At 39.1% G+C, this 19667-nt stretch overlaps 2 protein-coding genes across 11 annotated transcripts in view; both read left to right on the forward strand.

The window, feature by feature from the left end:
• TRIM2 (tripartite motif containing 2) overlaps positions 1-13328 on the forward strand; it is a 172896-nt gene extending 159568 nt beyond the window's left edge. For all 10 annotated transcript variants that reach the window (XM_032413028.1, XM_032413024.1, XM_032413025.1 and 7 more), the window contains 2 exons: positions 3769-3909; positions 8851-13328. In XM_032413028.1, the coding sequence (XP_032268919.1) occupies positions 3769-3909; positions 8851-9003 (294 nt within the window). In that variant the 3' untranslated portion in view covers positions 9004-13328. The remainder of the gene's footprint in view (positions 1-3768; positions 3910-8850) is intronic.
• Positions 13329-16848: 3520 nt separating this feature from the next.
• MND1 (meiotic nuclear divisions 1) overlaps positions 16849-19667 on the forward strand; it is a 66795-nt gene continuing 63976 nt past the window's right edge. Inside the window, exon 1 of the mRNA XM_032412701.1 lies at positions 16849-16876. Coding sequence (XP_032268592.1) covers positions 16874-16876 — 3 coding nt within the window. The 5' untranslated portion in view covers positions 16849-16873. The remainder of the gene's footprint in view (positions 16877-19667) is intronic.

Consider the following 19667-nt stretch of genomic DNA (forward strand, 5'->3'; position numbering starts at 1 on the left):
CTTAGAATGTCCTCACACACTGCGTGTTCCCTGGAATACAATGCCTATTCCCCTCCCCGGAACAGTGCGGTACATCTTTCTTACTAGTTGTGGGTGGGGGGGGGAGAAAGATTTGACTTTTATTGTGAGCCAACCAGGATATATAAAAATGAATCAAAACAAATTTCTCATTTTACTGAAATGAGGAAATGTTTTGTAACATTCTAGACCACGATTCTCAAGGTGTGGTGCATGCCAGGTGGCCACGGGCCCTGCACTGGCAGACATTTTTGTTTTGGGAGTTATATGTTTATTTTTAGGGTTACCTTCTGTTTACATCAAGTGGTACTGGTTTGTACTTAGAGAAGTGATACAAAGTTTTCCTTGTAAGTAAATTAAATTTTTTAAAGTGAGACTTTTTTTTTTTTTTTTTAGATTTTATTTATTGCTTTTATTTGTCAGGGAGAACGAGAGAGAGCACAAGCAGGGGGGAGGAGCAGAGGGAAAAGCAGGCTTCCCATTGAGCAGGGAGTCCAATGCGGGACTTGATCCCAGGACTCTGGGATCATGACGTGAGCTGAAGGCAGATGCTTAACGACTGAGCCACCCAGGCGCCCCTAAAGTGAGGCATTTTTAAAGGAAGGATAAGAAGGAAACAGCATAGGTGGTATACACCAGTGACTGAAGTTTGCACTTAGAGACAACCACTGGGCAACCAAAGTGAAAAATAGTTTGTTCTGGTTGATAACTGGAATAGCTCCGTAGGGATAGGATTTCAACAACTAAAGGTACTCTCTCTGTAGAGTCCTTCACTGCTTCATTTCCCCAGTTTGCCCCCCGAAGGCATCTTTAATCTGGGTAACTGGAAAGATTTTGAGCTTTTTTCCATGGGTACCTAGTCCCTGTGCAAAGACTAGAGCCGTGTGGGCTGTGGTGATGGGGCAGGAGGAGGAGAAGGACGCCCACCATTGCTTACTTCTCAGGCTGCTTCCCGAGTTGCTGCCATAGTGATAGAGCTCTGTCCCCACTCCCCCTACCACCCTCAGTGTCTCTCCCTCCACAGGACCTGTCCTGGTAAAAGGAAGAGGACTGTGGGGAGAGTAGTGGCGGGGAGGAGGGAAACATCAATGAGGCAGGAGGGACTGGGTTCTAGACTGTCCTCCCTGGGGGTTGTAACAGTCTTGTGTGAGGAGAGTAACTAGAGAGGAATAACAGGCTGTTATCACACTTCTAGCCTTCACTCCCTTTATAGAGGAATCATTTAATTCGAGGATATTTAACCAGAAGATAACCCGGGTAGATCAGCAAAGGCCGGCAAACCCCTGGCATAGATGGCAGCCCACCCCCACCGGGAGACAGTCCTATTAATCAAGTTGCTCTTTTCTACTAAGCCCAACTGTGGCCTCAGAGCCTTCCCGTCCCAGTGCTCCAGGCAACCTCTATGAATCAACTGGCATTGGTATGTGGGAGGACTCCTATTTACCAGCCCTGGCTGACAATGTAGAAGGAAATAAAACCTATGTAAGTAATCAAAATGCAAGGCAGATAGCAATAAACTATTTTTTTAAAATAGGTACATATAAAGTTCTATAAGTATCCAGAAGAAAACAAAGAGCAGATTTCTGTGACTATTAGGGAAAACTTCCAAGTGGAGGTGGTATTTGAGGTGAGAGGAATTTTGAAATCAGGAAAGGATTATCAAAGTTACAAAAAACTTGCTGTGAAAACTTGTTATAAAAATCAAAGCTGTAAAAACGATTTTGGCTCATGTATCTGCCTCTTAAAATGTTTTCATCTGAATAATTTATAAGCCATTAAATGATGTTTTAGGTGGGAAAAATAGAAACTATGAGGAAATTTATAATTACTAAGATTCTGAAAACTCTTCCAAAAAATTTCAGTACAGTAGAGGTAGATTATTTTAGCAATCTAAATTCAGTTTTCCTCTTACATAAGAAAACAAGTCTATTTTGTTTTTTCTCTTTGATAGCTGTTGCCATATAGCTTTGATGGAATAGTTGGGCTTTTGTTTCCCATGTAACACTTGGCAGTTAGCAGTGGTTCTGGATTCCAGTCGCTTCTCTTTTGGTCAATGTGCCTATAGGTCAGGGCTAACAAATGGTCTAGTTCCTTAGCTACCTTCAGCATGCATTCTCTTTTCATTGCAAAACAAGTAAGACTAAATTTGGCATTATCAGTCATTCTAAAATAGAGCAGAAGCATTTGAGCCATTTGGATCATGCCAAGGAAAACATACTTACTGAGAGAGATCAGTGCAAACAAACAAAAAGATTATTGGTCAGACTTAATAAGGGAAAGACCAGAGAATAATAGATTGTGTCTTCACCAGCAAGCACACACGCTCATTGGTCTTTAAAACAAGGATGTTTTGTGTGAAAGGAGATAAAAGGAGTCAGGAAAGATTTTTAAACCATAACATCTTAGCAAAGCTGGTTCTTGTCTCATCCTTTCCAAAGAACCAAAGAGGTTGCTTGCTTACTTTGCAAGTTACGTAATTAATTCAAGAAGCAATCATGATTCTTTTTCTTCATCTTAAAGGAAGTTTAGCTTTTAGAGATGGAAGTGTCTCGCTTCGCTTCCCCAATGTACGTAACTAAAAGAAAGAGTCATTTTCATCTTTCATGATCACAGACTTGGCAATAGGAGAATCTGTAAAAGGTCCTGAGATCATTTTCCAATTAGATCTGCACTCGGGTAGAGTGAACTCTCCCTCAGTTCCACATTGTAGGAACCCTTATTCTCATGGTGCTTTGCGTGTAATACTTTTTGATTTGTTAATGAGTATTTTTACACATGTAGGCTAGATGATAATGGAAACTTAAAATAATATCCTGGAGATATTTCACAACCATTAAGTATTGTCTGAGTCAAGATAAAATCATGCTTACTATAGTCTTATATTTAAACCCATATTAAAAATTTAATTCTCTCCAAATCAATAATCTGTATTTGATACATATAGAGTAACACTCCCTTAATAAGAATAATTAACCACAACAACCCATTGTTTTTCCGTATCAGATATTAGAGAATTTACTGAAGAGTTCTGTTTAGCTTACCACATCTGTCAGCCCCCCTCCCCTCAGTATGCGCCATCCACCAAAGCCTTATGGTCATATAAACTCTCTACTTTAACTAAATATATATTTTGAAAAAAATATATAAAAGCCCTTCTCTTATTCCTCACCTGTGCCATTACACACACACACACGCGTGCACGCACGTGCACATGCACACTTTCCCCTGATGTAAGTGTGAAGTCTAGCCTGCTTTTTCCCATGTTGACTTTGCAAAATGGTAATAAATTCTGAGCATGTGGCGTAACAAAAAGCTCCTAGGTCCTGATCCAACTTTGATCATCCATCCTGTTAGAAATACGATGCCTGTCCTTGAGATTTAGCTATTTATCTAAAGGCAGGAGGAATAATATTGTTGAAAATTACAGCTCCACTTTCTCATCCTACCCTATATTTGTATATATTTTATAATTTATAACGAAAGTATTTTTCATATAAGTATTCAATAACCAGATATAAGCTAGAAATAAGAAGTGATTTAACACAATAAATCAAATTTATATAAGCAGATTGGGGAACCATAAGTGATATGGGGGTCTACTTTGTAGATTTTTTTTCTTTTTTTAGAATGTCTTAAATCATAGGTCTTGTTGTTATAAAATCCTGCTCCAATACATATTTTTTAAAACTCATAATGTTGGCTCAATTGTTTTCAATTTAAAATAAAACCATTTAAAAATATCTCATACAGGTGTTTAATCAGGAGGGAGAATTCATGTTGAAGTTTGGCTCAAATGGAGAAGGAAATGGGCAGTTTAACGCTCCAACAGGTGTAGCAGTGGATTCAAATGGAAACATCATTGTAGCAGACTGGGGAAACAGCAGGATCCAGGTAACTGAAAATGCTAATGTGTTTGTTTAGAGTGATCGTTATTTGTTGAAACTGAAGAATTGGCTGTCTCCCAACTGGAATGTTTTCCATTCTTCATTGGTTAGGTTCTTCATAGACCACAGGTAATCTCACCAGAAGTGCTGAACTAAGAAAGGTGGAGTTAGAAAAAACATCAGCAGGTTACCAGAGTGAAACCCTCTGAAACTGGGAATTTTTAACATGAATCCCATGGACCCCGCAAAGTGTGTGTGGATAGAATTCAAGAGGTCCATTGAACAAAATACTATATTATTATTTCTACTAGCTTCTAACTGAAAACTATCATTTTTTTAAATGATGAATATAGGCAACAATCACAGTACTTTTAGTAATGCCTGTAACTTTGTCACCAAGAGGAATCACAGAAATTTCTATATTATAGTTGCAGAGGTCTTGAATTATCATTTATGCTCATCACTCTTCAAAAATAGTCAATATTAGACCGATCACTATTTCTTGTTACTTTAATGTTTTGGTTAAAAAAGTACACATATTACTATGTTGCAATTTTATAAAATTTTGATAACTATATTTTAATATAATTTTTACCTTTATAACCCCATGTATTTTGTTTTATGCATTTAAAAACATTATTCTGCTGAATAACCTGAATCAAAGGGGAAGTCTCAAAAAAAAATTTAAAAATATATTGGACTGAATGAAAATGCAAATACAGCATATCAAAGTTTGTGGAGTGCAGCTAAGATAATCCTGAGAGGGAGATTTTTTTCCCCAGCTTTACTGAGATATAATTGACATACAATATTATGTAAGTTTAAGATATACAACATGTTGATTTGATACAATTATATGTTGCAAAATGATTACCACCATAGCTTTAGCTAACACCTCCATCACCATCACATTGTTAGCATTTCTTTTTTGTGTGACAACATATAGATCTACCCCTTAGCAACTTTCAAGTACCTAAGACAGTTTTATTAACTATAATCACCACACTATGCATCAGCTCCCCAGAACTTAATCAGTTTCTAACTGGAAGTCTATACCCTTTGATCAACTTCTCCCCATTTCCCCCACTCCTCAGCCCTAGTAATCACCATTCTACATGAGAGGGAAATTAATAGCACTAAATGCTTACATTAGAAAGTCAAAAATCAATATTCTGAGCTCCTTCATCAAGAAGCTGGAAAGAGAGGAGCAAAATAAATTGAAAGCAAGCAGAGGGAAGGAAATAGTGAAGATAGGATCAGAAATCAATGAAATGCAAGGCAAACAATAGAGAAAATCAATGAAACAGAAAGTCAGTTCATTGAAAAGATCAATAAAATTGACAAACCTCTAGCAAGATTGATAAAGGAAAGGACACAGAACACCAATATCATTACAGACTCTGCAGGCATATGGAAATTCGGTGAACAATTCTACATGCATAAATTTGACAATTTAGATGAAATGGACCAATTCCTTGAAAAGTAGAAATTCCACAACTCACCCATATAAAATAAGTAATTTGAATACCCCAAAAACTATTAAGGAAATTTAGTTCATAATTTCAAAACTCCCCAGACTCAGGTGGTTTCACTGGTGTATTCTACTAAACCAGGTGAAAGGTATATAGGATTTCTCTATACTATCTTTGCAACTTCCTATGTCCTGTGAATCTATAATTATTTCAAAATTAAAACTTAACAAAAATGGGGCGCCTGGGTGGTTCAGTCAGTTGAGCATCTGCCTTTGGCTCAGGTCATGATCCTGGAGTCCCGGGATCGAGCCCTTCATCAGGTTCCCTGCTCAGTGGGGAGTCTGCTTCTCCCTCTGACCCTACCCCCTCTCGTTCTCTCCTCCCTCTCTCTCAAATAAATAAATAAAATCTTTTTTAAAAAAAAAATAAATAAAAAATAGAAGTTAAAAACAAATTAAATAATAATGAATTTAAATATGTTTTCGTGGTTTAGGAATAATGGTATCATGAATGGCATTTGGCATTTTAGTTGGGTATAAAAAATAATAAAAGTGGTTACCTTCTAGAAAAGAAATATTAAAACACTATTTTGAGAAGGGGTTTGTAGTCTTTGCCAGACATAAAAAAGTATGATTTTTTTTTCTAAATTAAGAACAAAGATTTTGAATCCTCAGGCTAAAGTAAAACTATTCTTTTCTCCCATTTCTCTGTGTAAACACCTGCATGAATCTAAACATACATCTGCAGACAGGGCTATTTATCCTTGCTGATGTGGCCTTGTGCAGAGCTCCTAGGACCTCAGAATGCACTGGTTAAATCTAGCAGCATCCAGATGTCTTTGTGAAGATAGCAGTAGTCAACAGTTTGAATCTGATATAGGTATTTACCTCCCAGAAAAAGGATTGAGGGGCATCTGGCTGGCTCTGTCACTAGAGCATGCGACTCTTGATCTCAGGGTTGTGAGTTCGAGCCCCACATTAGGTGTAGAGATTACTTAAAAAAAAGAAGAAGAAGAAGAAAGATTGAGGCTATAAATATAACTCTAAATGCTTTTATTTCTCTATTATATTTATCTTGCTTAATTATGCCAGCAGACATCTACATTTGAAAGAGGCATTCTCTGTGTGATGGAAAGCCAGAAGCCAGACAGGGAGCTAAGTTCACAAAGCAGTCTGTATAAGACCACAGATGCTAAGCTGTTTGGATTGTGGCCCTCATAAGCACCTGCCTCATCACAACTGCCTTTTAAAACACGTGTGGGCCTAACAGAGTGGTCAAAAGAAACCAGCCTGGGCCTTACGAAGAAGTGTTCCTTTGATTTCATCACAGCAAAAGCTTACAGACCAAAAGACTACTTCATATCCAAATGTACATGGGGCACCTGGGTGACTCAGTCAGTGAAGCCTCTGACTCTTGATTTTGGCTCAAGTCATGATCTCAGGGTTGTGAGATCGAGCCCCCCATGGAGCTCTGCTCTGGGCATGGAGCCTGCTTAAGATTCTGTCTCTCCCTTTCCCCCCCAAAACAAAACAAAACAAAACAAATGTGCATGTGGGATGTCCTGCTGGCTCCGTTGTTAGAGCATGTAACTCTTGATCTTGGGGTTGTGAGTTCAAGCTCCATGTTGGGTGTAGAGATTACTTAAAAATAAAATCTTTAAAAAAAACCCCACAGCTTCATCAAGATAAAAAGCTTTTGCACAGCAAAGGAAACAGTCAACAAAACCAAAAGACAACCGACAGAATGGGAGAAGATATTTGCAAATGACATATCAGATAAAGGGCTAGTATCCAAAGTCTATAAAGAACTTAAGAAACTCAACACCCAAAGAACAAATGATCCAATCAAGAAATGGGCAGAAAACATGAACAGACATTTTTGGAAAGAAGACATCCAAATGGCCAACAGACACATGAAAAAGTGCTCAACATCGCTCAGCATCAGGGAAATCCAAATCAAAACCACAATGAGATACCACCTCACACCAATCAGAATGGCTAAAATTAACAAGTCAGGAAACGACAGATGTTGGCGAGGATGAGGAGAAAGGGGAACCCTCCTACACTGTTGGTGGGAATGCAAGCTGGTGCAGCCACTCTGGAAAAGAGTATGGAGGTTCTTCAAAAAGTTGAAAATAGAGCTACCCTATGACCCAGCAATTGCACTACTGGGTATTTACCCCAAAGATACAAATGTAGGGATCCGAAGGGGCATGTGCACCCCGATGTTTATAGCAGCAATGTCCACAATAGCCAAACTATGGAAAGAGCCTAGATGTCCATCAACAGATGAATGGATAAAGAAGATGTGGTATACATATATATAATGCAATATTATGCAGCCATCAAAAAATGAAATCTTGCCATTTGCAATGACGTGGATGGAACTAGAGGGTATTATGCTGAGTGAAAAAAGTCAATCAGAGAAAGACAATTATCATATGATCTCACTGATATGAGGAATTTGAGAAACAAGACAGAGGATCATAGGGGAAGGGAGGGAAAAATGAAACAAGACAAAACCGGAGGGGGAGACAAACCATCAGAGACTCTTAATCTCAGGAAACAAACTGAGGGTTGCTGGAGTGGTGGGGGGTGGGAGGGATGGGGTGGCTGGGTGATGGACATTGGGGGAGGGTATGTGCTATGGTGAGCGCTGTGAATTGTGTAAGACTGATGAATCACAGACCTGTACCCCTGAAACAAATAATACATTATATGTTAATTTAAAAAAAGGAAAAAATAAATAAATAAAACAAAAACAAACCCCACAAATGTACATAGTAAACCACTGACTTCTTATAATTCCTTCTTTTCTGAAAAAAAAAAAAAAGAAGGTCTTTATCTTCTCATTGTATACTATAACTGGCAACCATACCTCTGTGGCCTAGTTGCTGATTTTTCCATTATGATTGGGAATAAAAGAAGGATGTGAGGCTGGAAGGGGGGGAAGTGAAGGCTGAGACTAAGAAACAAGGGTCATTCATTTTCAGGCACCATCGAGGGCTATTCCCCTCAAAATGACCACTGTAAGAATGTAAGTGAGATCTGTTGGCCAATGTCATGCTCCTTGTCAGTGACTCTGGGGAATAGAGAATGAGAGGAGAAAAAGCAAGGTTAAGTAGAGGGAAGGCCTGGATATGTGATAGACCTAAACAAACTTGTGGGCTTACATGCATGCTTTTTCTAAAGATTTATTTATTTTAGAGAGTGAGGGAGGGGCAGAGGGAGAGAGAGTCTTAAGCAGACCCTGTGCTGTGCGCGGAGCCCCACGCGGGGCTTGATCTCACGACCTTGAGATCACCACCTGAGCCGAAACCAACAGTTGGATGCCTAGCCGACTGCCCCCCCCACACTGGGTGCTCCTTGCACACATGCTTTTATATTGAAAATATTAGCATCAAGGGTTTTCTAACTCCTATTTCATCCTATTACTGTAAGTTTTCCTATAACACTCTGACTTTATATTTTTTACAGGTTTTTGACGGAAGTGGGTCATTTTTGTCCTACATTAACACATCTGCTGACCCACTCTACGGCCCCCAAGGCCTGGCCCTAACTTCAGATGGCCATGTTGTGGTTGCAGACTCTGGAAACCACTGTTTCAAGGTCTACCGGTACTTACAGTAATGGCAGGCAGCTGGACAGCCCCTTACAAAGGTCTTGCACTATAAACTGGAATGGATTTCTCGACGCGGGACCAGATTACACTAGACTTTTCATGCTAGAAGGAATCATTGGTGAACTTTCCAAGGTTATTTCTGAATGTAACTATTTCCTTAAAACCTGCATATCTGATTTCTGTAATTCACCTTTTAGGGTTTAAAGAAAAGAAATCCCTTCTACTGAATCTATGGAAACTGCAAAGTTTTACACCTGTGAACTATGGCTTATCGGACAGGGGTTTATGTAGTTGAACTGATTTTGCAAATCAAACAAACACTAAAAAAACACAACAAACTAGAATATTTAAAGGTATTCGTTAATCCTGTGAATGGTAGCTTTTGTGCAGAGCTTCCAAAAACAAAACAAAAACAAAATCTGTTGTAGTTGTATACTTTATTTAACTTCGGTTACAAGACCCGGGGGATCTTCTAACCTCACTTTTACAGTAGGTATTACTCATGTGACATTTTTTGGTTATTGATAACTACATACACATTAGGAAAAAATAAGACTGTCTTGCAAAACCCTCCCAGCTATGATTAGGCAGGCCTCTTGAGTTTAGCACTTAAAAACCACTGAAAATTTCCCATCCTTTCTGGGTTAGATCCAAGATCCTTTTTGTGTGTTCTTTTCACCTTTTCTCTCCTGCTCACCTTGTATCAAAAAACAAAGTCCATTTTCAGGGAAACCTGAAATTCCCAATACTTTGAAAAGCATATTACAATAGCAAATGCTACCTTTTGGTAAACAAACAGCCCCCTCAACTCCAGACTAATGCACTAGAATGTAATCAAGAAAAAGTTAGCCACGTTTTATGTGCCAATGTTCTCACGTGTCTCTCCTCTTCCACTTCCTGAAAGCGAAAGCTTTACCTCCTGCAAAATGTCAGCACATGTAGTAGGACACCAGTATCCTAGGACAGAGAGCCATAAGTTGCCCTTTGGAGGACTGATGGTGTCAACCAAAGGCATGTGATTGATTAATGGTTTCCCCTTAGAAAGCAAGTGTTACCAAAGTCGTGTTATCTCGAGAGCATTACAGGTAAGGGCATGTTATGGTTATTTATCATTGTCTAATGAATAGTAGAGGCATTAAAGGACTATGTATACATGATTAGGGTAAGGTAGAATGTATCACATATATATATATATATAGCTGAATCTTTGGTGTATTGAAATAGGCAGCACTCTGAAAGACAGAAGCATCGTCCAGCACATTCCTTTACTGCGCAGTTTAAAGCCGTCCTCGTAGAGTAAGCCCTAAAACAGGTTTAATTTTCACCATTTTCCAGTAATGATGATATCGGCTGACTTTCATAGTCAGAAAATGGCCTTCTGTGCTTTCAAAAACAACAAAACAAAAACAGGTCGAAAAAAAAAGAAACGTTGAACTTGAGTTACATTTAATTTAAGTATACATGCATTTGGAGAAATGTGAAGAATAATTTAGTCAGTTGTTAATCTGTCATTGATACTGTAAAATAAGATGTGGTCTGTTTCCACTGTTTAATTTTCTACTCAGTTCTACCAAATAGGATGTCATGTTTGGCATTTTTGATAATGACTTTGGGATCTTTTTCACTGAAAGCACCTTAGAACTGTACTATAAGAAAACATTTCCCGTACGTCTAATGATATGTGATGTTTATTGCTTATTAATTTATAATTTAGTCGTTCTCTTATATAGGACTTTTTTAAATTGAGAAGGAAAATCTAGCTATTTCCAGTTGTCTGTCAAATTTATTATGCCCAAATCAACCTCTGAAAGAAAATTTTTCAGGAAGATTTACATTTAAGTTTACCTTTCTTCTTCTTCTTTTTTTTTTAGTTAGGTAGAGCTTTCAAAATATTTGAGACTATGACAGAGTTATAAAATTCAATGACATTTTTTAGAATGTTAAACTAAGATACTGTTTCCTAACATCAGCAAACCGAGTCTTTGAATGTAAACATTTGTATTTAATGAGCGCTTCCTAGGTGCCAGGCACTATTCCCGGGACTGGGGAAACAGCGATGGATCAAACAGACAGAAATCCCTGCCTGCTTGGAGCTTACACTCGAGGGAGGAATTTCATTTTGCCATTTAATAACATTTTGCATTCAAGATAAGCTAGACTCTTGATAGCTCCTAGACTATTTAGAAGAAAACTTTTTAAATTGGTTAAATTAATTTTAGTTTATTTTCACAAGTAAAAATGGCTTCCTATTTAGATTCTGTTCACAGGCTGTTGGTCTTAAGACTAGTTTACTTAAGAGAGTTTTTTTGCACAACATTGAAATTGTATTTGTGAATTTAGAAGTTAACCAGCCATCATACCATAACAGGCTGGATAGCTCAATAATAGGTTGCATACAAGGCTAATTTTTTTTTTTTTATCTATTGGCACAAACTGGAATGGAAGAATAGATACTTTGATTCAGACCTGTTCCACTATCTGTTACTAAAACACATGCTATGGGCACTCCAAGAAACACTGTATTTTTCCCCCAAAATATGTAATCATGTATGTTAAAGCATAGATAACATTTCACATTTGGATACTTAGGAGCATTTACTGCATTTCTTAGGAAGTGTATTTGAGCGGGGGGAAAGTGCTGCTGATAAGATACGAGTAGACAAGATTTTAATGAAATTTTGGCAACATTCTATGGGAAATGGTTCCTGGTAAACTGAGAAGGATATTAAAATAAGTGACTTTTTTTCCCGGAGCTATCATTATTGTTTGATTTTTCTTTGTCAAGTGTACAGAACCTGTCATACATTCATGATAAGTAGCACTGAAAAATTACCCATTCAAATGTCCCCTGGGCACTTAATGGCAACAGATTGCCAGTTCGAATGTAAAGGTCAGTGACAATGCATTCCTGCCCGATACAGACCTCCGCTGCCGGACTCTGGGGGACGTAGTCACTTGACCGTCCAGAAACACATGAATAAAAAGCCGTTATGACTGTTCACCATTGTTTTAAAGGTACTTAGTATCTCGATCAAACTTTAGTCTCCAGTAACTAAACAAGTCCCCAAGTTTCCTTATTTTCATTTACGCTTTGACTAGATTTGAGACAAAGAAATACTACAGGTCATGCAACTAGAAGGCACTTGCTTCCACTACTAAATATACAGGGTATGTCCTCACTTGGAGTTAACTGGAATAGCAGCACGGTAGCAAGTGTCTCCGGATCCTTCCCACTGGAGGATTCACATAAATGCTTTGGTAATACCTTCTGAGTGAATTAGAGGAAATAGCAAATGAACGTTAGGTACTATGCGGATTACTTCAAATGGGAAAAACCTTTTTGTACATTTGGACTCTATAGTATCCTCCCTGTTCATCAGCTTCTGAAGAGGGAGGAGTATTTTTAGTTTAATAATTTAAAAAAAAAGACCTTTCCAGGTAGGAAAAAATTGAAGCTATTTGCTGCAAACTTCATCTAATTTTGCTTAAAGTCGAAAGTCGTGATACTGTTGCATTCTGTCAATGTTGCAGGGTTTTAAACTTTACAATTATTTTAATATTTTTGATAACTAGGAATCTAGTATTGCCATAAAGGAAACTAAGTGCCCATTAAAGATTTGTTTGGTATAAATAAATGATTTTTTTGTTTTGTTTTAAATGACAGTAAGCTACAAATCATGATGTTAATCTTAAAACTTTCTGAAGATGAACTGTGTGGCAGTGATTGTGTGGTCTGTTTGTGGAGAATGTATGAAAGCTATTCATATTCTAAAATAGATTAATAAATCGGCTATGTTGTCCCAATGAATGTACAGCACGTCCATTAACTTTCGAAAGCAACACAGCCTTAAACTCAATGCTTTTGCTTTATGACATGGGAATGTTCTGTCATCAACAGAGTGTATTCTTGTAATAGAATTCTTTATATCATTCTCAATTCTATTGCCTTTCGATCCTATGTATGAGTATTAAGGGTTTTTGCTTCCTTTTTTTTCTTTTTAAAGTTTGTACATTCCATCTCTCTAGGTCTGTTTCATACGTTGTGTGTATAGAACACTAAGTCTTGCGCTCTCTGACGTTGATACTGATATATTCTCATTTGTTCTTTTACGAATCGAAATGCTGACTGCCTATTTAAAGAAAAGAATGAACGCTGTGCATCAAAGTGTTTGTATGTTCGTAGCTACATATGTACCACAGTATTTTGGATGCTTTAGTCTACAATAAAACTTTAAATTAATTCTGTCTTGAAACATAGGAGAAACAAGATTCATGTGTATATCTTCACCATGCACAAAATATCAGATCATTATAATAAAGCTTGTTTTCTCCATTTCCAGGGTGAATGTTTATTTATTTTACATAGTTTTCTTTTTTAGTAAAGGGAAATGAAGAAATTTTCTAGAATATGTGGCAGATATCAATACCTCAACCAAACTGTTTAGTTAAATTAGTAAAATTTTTGTCATTTATGATACCAATAATCTGGTTAGCATTTAGGACGTATCTTAGATAGGAATTTGGAAAACCATGACAGGTATGCCTAGCACATATATTTAGAAGGTCAAATAGACCAAAATCACTATGCTTCAAGAATCACAAGGGGGACCTTCTAGAAATCATGGCAGTCACATTTCAAGGGGGTAAAGAACTAGAAAGGGACTGCACCATAACTACTGTCTATAGGGTCCACAATTTAACTAAAATTAATTATAAGAAACATTCTTATATTACATCAAGCTGATGGCCAAGCATTTCAAGCAGTACTCACAACATCTAAAGAATATGTCGGAATATGGAGGTTCTTCTGTTGCAAAGGAACCTGATGCTGGATGCACAAACCATGGGCTGTCACTACGTCCTATCCTTTCAAAGAAGTTAGTTTCCATCTTTCTTAAGTCGAAAAAAATTTAAATTGGTCTCTATTCATAATGTCAAAGTTGTCATCTTAATGCCACTTACACACAAGCCAGCATGTTCCCTATGAGACTTGAAGATAGATATAGCTCTCAATCTTGAGTGGTGTGTGGATTTGATACTTGGTCTTTTGTTCTATAAAGGACCCTTGTCCTTCTTCATTGATTGTAAACAAATCATAGCCTCACATATATGCACACAGCTTTTTTTTTCCTGATGTATTTATAGGCTTTTTGATTTTTCATTAAGTCTGTGATTTATATTTTGCTGTGATGGAATGAATACTAAAATTTATCTTTTGAGTATCCTTTGTGAACAATGGAGGATCCAACAAAAATCTTTTATTTTGTTTTTTCAAAGATTAAAAAAAATCTATAATAGATTCTAAGTCTAGAAGAGGTGAGTAAGTCAGTCTTGGAAGGAGAGATGTAACAGAAATGAGAACAAGGCCAAACGGGACGCTGCCAACTAGTAACTGTGAATATTAGTATTCTTGAATCCTGCTTCTATTCTTCATTTATTTTTTCTTTTAACCAAGCAGGCACCATTGCCATCTTGGGCTCTTTGGAAGTTTTCAGAAGCAGAGAGTGTGGCATTCCTGATAGAAGCCAGTTGCCCCACATTTAAGCATATCTCAAATTGTCCTTTGAGGACTCCTTTCACATAAAGCCAGATGCACCCCTTTCCAGAGCAGACAAGTTCAATTAAAGCTGCGTTTTATTTGCCTAAGCAAAGAGGCAGGAAGGGTAGATGACATTCTATCCTCTACCCAACCCTACTGTCTTTTGTTGTCATTGCTGTTGTCATTGGCCCTGCAGATTCTTTGCCTACAAGGAGGGATGTGTACTTCTCAGATGCTGCAAATATTTATTTACCATTCTTAAAAACCCATATACTACATCTGTCTGCCCCATAATATTGCAAAACTTGGAGTGTCTCAAGATATCTGTTAAGAGATAAACTGAGGCATATTAAGAATTTTAAGAGTTTGAGCAAAATCAGTTCTAATCAGGAGGTGCCAAATCAGAAGTGGATAGGAGTGCTCTGCCAACAGGAGCCAGGGGAATGACTTACATAGAGAAAGTACAGAACCAAAGAAATTCTTTGATGGCGGCTGTTGTTGTTGCTCATTGGTTGTCTTTAGCATTTTGATTTCCTAACCTTGAGGTATTTATGGGCTTAGATTGTGGTTTGCCCGTGTAGGCTGCCGCAGCATTAGGCCACACAATAGAGTCTAATGGCTTCCTTGTTTAATAACACATCTGAATGGTATATAAGATAACTTCAAAATTCCACTGGTGAGAAAAATAAATGAGAAAGCACTACTCAGTACAATTAAGATTTTACTAAAGTAAATATCCTTTGATTTTTCATCTGAAAACCATATCTAGTTATCCCTAAGTCAACAAAGAGATAGTGTTCTTAAATACCTGGTATATTTATTTAATACACATTTACTGAGTGTTTACCATATGTTGGGCACTGTGCTAGGTCTTGGTGATATGGAAATGGTTGGCTTAACCTCTGCCACAGAAAGGAGTCTGATATTACAGGGAAGCTGTCCAAGAAAACAGTTCTAAAATGAATGTGGGGTGCTATAAAACTGCAGAGTGCTATAGCATACCACAGAAGGGACCCTCTCTGCTCTGCGGTGGGAGTGGGGAAACACAGAAAAAGATTCCTGAAGGCTACATCTGAACTGTCTAAAGGGGGGTAAGAGTAAGCCAAGTGAAGAAGGGCCGCTCCTGATGGAGGGACAGGTATGGCAGTCTGAAAGCCGACTAAGACAAGCCTTCCCACAAATGTTACCTTTATGATTTTTGTCAAATCTAGATATCACCAGGGCCATTACTTAATATTTTTCTTAAATATCACTTTCATTTTTTCTGACAGGCCTATTTCATCCATATCTAGAGCAATGCATGAGAAATCTAGAGTATAATGTGTTGCTTATGCTTTTTCTAGTACATATTAAAACATGTATTAAATGGCTACCCATTTACTATCTTAAAATCATCTGATGTACAATCATATCGTACTGTAATGCACTCTCGGGAAAACTAAATTAATGGAACTCTACGCAATCAATATATCCCTTCTTCGCTTCCGTTTCTTAAAGAAGCAATAGGAGATACAAATTCCCACTTTAGATGCCTCTCTTTATGCTTTCAGTAAAACTAGTATACTTTAAATTGGTTCAAAATCACGTACAATAATTTTCAAAATAATTGACAAGTCTGAGTTAATTCTGTAGCACCTTTAGGCTAAGGGGCCCGAGCTTTAGACCCGAATCCCCATCTACTGTCAGGTCCTGAGGTAGCAGGTTTTCGACAGATTTCATTTGAAATTCGTTCTCGTTTATTTAAAAAACAACAAACAAATATACAAGCCTAAGAGAAAACCAAACATACAAAGGGATTTTCAAAAACTGGGAAAGCAGTGGAGAGAGGCTGCAGAGAAGAGGGGTAAAATTAGGAGAGAGAAGGAAGTCCGCCCCAGACTGGGCGCATCCAGGTGGATGGACGGTAGCGCTTCCTTCCCCAGGGTCAAACCGCCTCTATTTTCTAAGGCCAACTTAGGCCGGTTTCTGCAGCGCGGAGATAACGCGCACTAAAGTGAGGGATCAAGCCTTTCTAAAAAAAAGAGAAAAAAGGAGTCACATTCTACCCCAGGGAGAAGAGGTGCGTGCAACGCAGAGACCCGACGCGCCGAACCCCCATCCCTCCCGGCTCCCCCGGCAGCCCCCGGCCCTCCCAGGCCGGCCGCTCGGCACAGCCGCCAGGGGTCGCCGCGCGCCGTCGGGGCGGAGGTCGGCCTCCCTCCCCCCGCCTCCCTCCCACCTGGTCCTCGTCGCTGCTCCGCCCCGCGGCGCTGTCGGCGCCAAAATCAAACCCGCCTGGGCCCGCCCCGCCCCTCGCCTCGCGCGCAAGCCCGGCCGCCGGAAGACCCGCCGCCAGCGTCATGGTAAGAGCTGAGGCCACGCTCGCGGGTCCCGCGCCTCCCCAGTCTCTGGGCCACAGGGCCCCTCGGCACTGTGGGGCCCCGACGGGCTTCGGGGGCTTGGCTCCCCTGCAGGGGCCGCCAGGTGGACGCGGCCGGATCCCGGAGGCTGGGGCGCGCGCGGCCCCGGAGCCCGCGACCCCTACGCCTCTGGGCCTCCCCGCGCTGTCCCCGGAGCACACCCGAGAAGCGTTCACGGACGTGACCCGAGTGTCTCACAAACTCAGCGACCAGTCAGAGCACGAGTCGCCTCAGAACCAGAGCCCCAGGCTCCCGGGATTCGGCCGCCAAAGCTGCAGCCCCTTAGGAAGTACCGGGAAGGGTGTGAGCGAGGCGGGCCGACGCCTTGGATGTTAATGGCTCTTGTTTTTTGACAAATGAGGGGTGCCATGTATTGTAGTTCGTAGAGCACGTTTCTGAATGGCTCACGATTTCAGAAGTAACCTAGCGAGTCTTTCAGAAGTAACCTAGCGAGTAACTTGAAAATCCGTTGCTTTTTTACGAAAGGGCAGGAATGGATGCCGTTTTGTGCTTCGGACTGCTAGTTGGTAGGGAGTTGGTTCTTTTATTAGGGAAGCACTGAGTTAGCTTTCCTTGCTTGCCACGATAGGTTAAGTCCTGGTGAGATTCCACATCGACCTTTCTATCTTGGTGAATTTAATGTCTTCCACCTCGTCGAATCATTTTCATAAACCTTCAGTTTCATGTCATTTTTTCTGCTGCTGTTGGCAGAGAATCAACGTCTAATTAGATTGGTCTAAGATTTTAATATCTTAATTTAGTTAAGTGGCCGTTATTTTGCTGGGCAAGGATCTAGGTTGTACGGTATTTATTTGAAGATACTTGTCCAGATGTAATTACAACTGATAACGGCTTCTTTGTGGTTAAACTAACAACGCAGCCACCTGGGCATAAAATGGTCTCAGACGCAACAGGACCACACTTAAATGTGTTACCAGTGCTGCGTGATTGCATGTTTCCCGTAGTTACTGGCCTAGTACAACTGAGAACTATGAGCACAAATGCATTAACTTTATCCTTTTACCTAATCTCTCTTTACATGTGAATCACCTTCTAATAGTGGTAATATGCTGTTAACTATTTTCAGATGCTTACCTCCGATAATGAAGAAACATGAAATAAATTAGAATAAAACTTTGAGATACATCCAGTTTTTTTAATGTATGCTCAAGAAGTAAGTTTAGTGTTATGTTGACCAAAGACAAACCTTTGTTCTCTTTCCTGATTATGAATTAGTAGCTGTTTGTTTTGATTTGGTTAGGCTTCGTGAATAAACAGTTATTATAAATCCAGGCGTATTTTTGGAATTGGAGGAATGCAGTGTACTCTGCCACTTTTGAGGGCAACAGATATCATCTATTTTTAATTTTTCAAAGTTTTATTGTAATTGGTAAACAGGGTTGATTTTAGGAATCCTGTAACTCCTAATTGGAGAAGGTTCCTTAGATGTATGGTTTTATTAAGTGGTTTAAAATACAGGTTTCTCCCACTCTTTGAAAGTAGTGTTCCTATGAAGCCTTTCATAATCTGAGGTGGCATAAGGTGAAGAAGCAATTATTAATTTATATGGAAAAAAATTTTGAGCATTCCTAGACCCAAAAAAATAACTTCTTAGGCTTAAAAAAAATAATTTTTTTTTTTCCTGTCAGGCTTTTCATGATACCTTAGGACACATCTTGCTAACAGATGCACAGAATAAAATGAGGTACTGCACAGTTCAAAGCCGTGGTGGCTTATGCTTGAGATGCCGAATGTAGTTCCCAGGGAAGGAGCGTGGCGGAGCCATTCCTAAAACAAATGCTGAACACTCTTTTCGCTTTTTGCCTTTTTTCATACAAGTGAAAATGCTCTTAAGATTTCTTTTGAGTAGTGAAAACAGGTACTAATGTAGGTCTTCTGAAAAGTGGGGATAGCCGGGAAGCTTTGTTGTTCTCAGGTCAAGTCTTGAGTCCCCTTACTTACTAATTTGAATGCATCTTTAACTTACGTTGTCAGCAGATTTTCTTTAATGTTAAGTATTAAATGAGACCTTGTTGATTTTTTTGGAGAAATTTCTAAATATGAATTAGCATGGCATCCTTTTACATTAGTTATTTTAATTCTGGCCATGATACTGTCCTACTGTGGTTAATTATAAAAACTATTTCTAGTCATAAAAGAGGCTAATGAATAAATTAACCTGAAAACAAAGTAAATGGATGTTACAGCTCATCCTTATTTCTTGAGTGACTTTCATAGCTACTGAACTGATAGGAGCTTTCCTAAAACTGTGTGCCTCCTGGACACTAGACTCTCCTCATTGTTTGCTTCTGGGTGGCAGATTCTTGTGGGACCCATGAGTCTCTCCAGGGAGCTTTTTAATAATACCAAAACATTCGGAGCCTTTCCTAAAGCTTTGGATCTGTTTTCCACTGATGCAGCCACAGACTAAAGTTCTAAAGGGATCCTCACTACCCCACAGTGCCCCTGACCCACCTCTAGATTCTGGGGTGTGAAGAGCAGTGTTCTCAATCCTGGGGCCAGTTAAAGCACCTGGAGAGGCTTTTAAAAACATGCATGCCCAGGCCCAGGCCCAGGCCCCGTCTCAGAGATTCTCATTCAATTCATATGGCATGTGCCTTGGCATCAGTATTTTTTAAAAGCTCTTGAGATGATTCTAATGGCAGTTTGAAACCCACCGGACTAGAGAAATGAGCCAAAAGAGCCTTCTTAACTGGGTGTCAATTTCATGCTT

Source organism: Phoca vitulina, unplaced genomic scaffold, assembly GCF_004348235.1.
Source record: "Phoca vitulina isolate PV1807 unplaced genomic scaffold, GSC_HSeal_1.0 scaffold14, whole genome shotgun sequence".
NCBI lineage: Eukaryota > Metazoa > Chordata > Mammalia > Carnivora > Phocidae > Phoca > Phoca vitulina.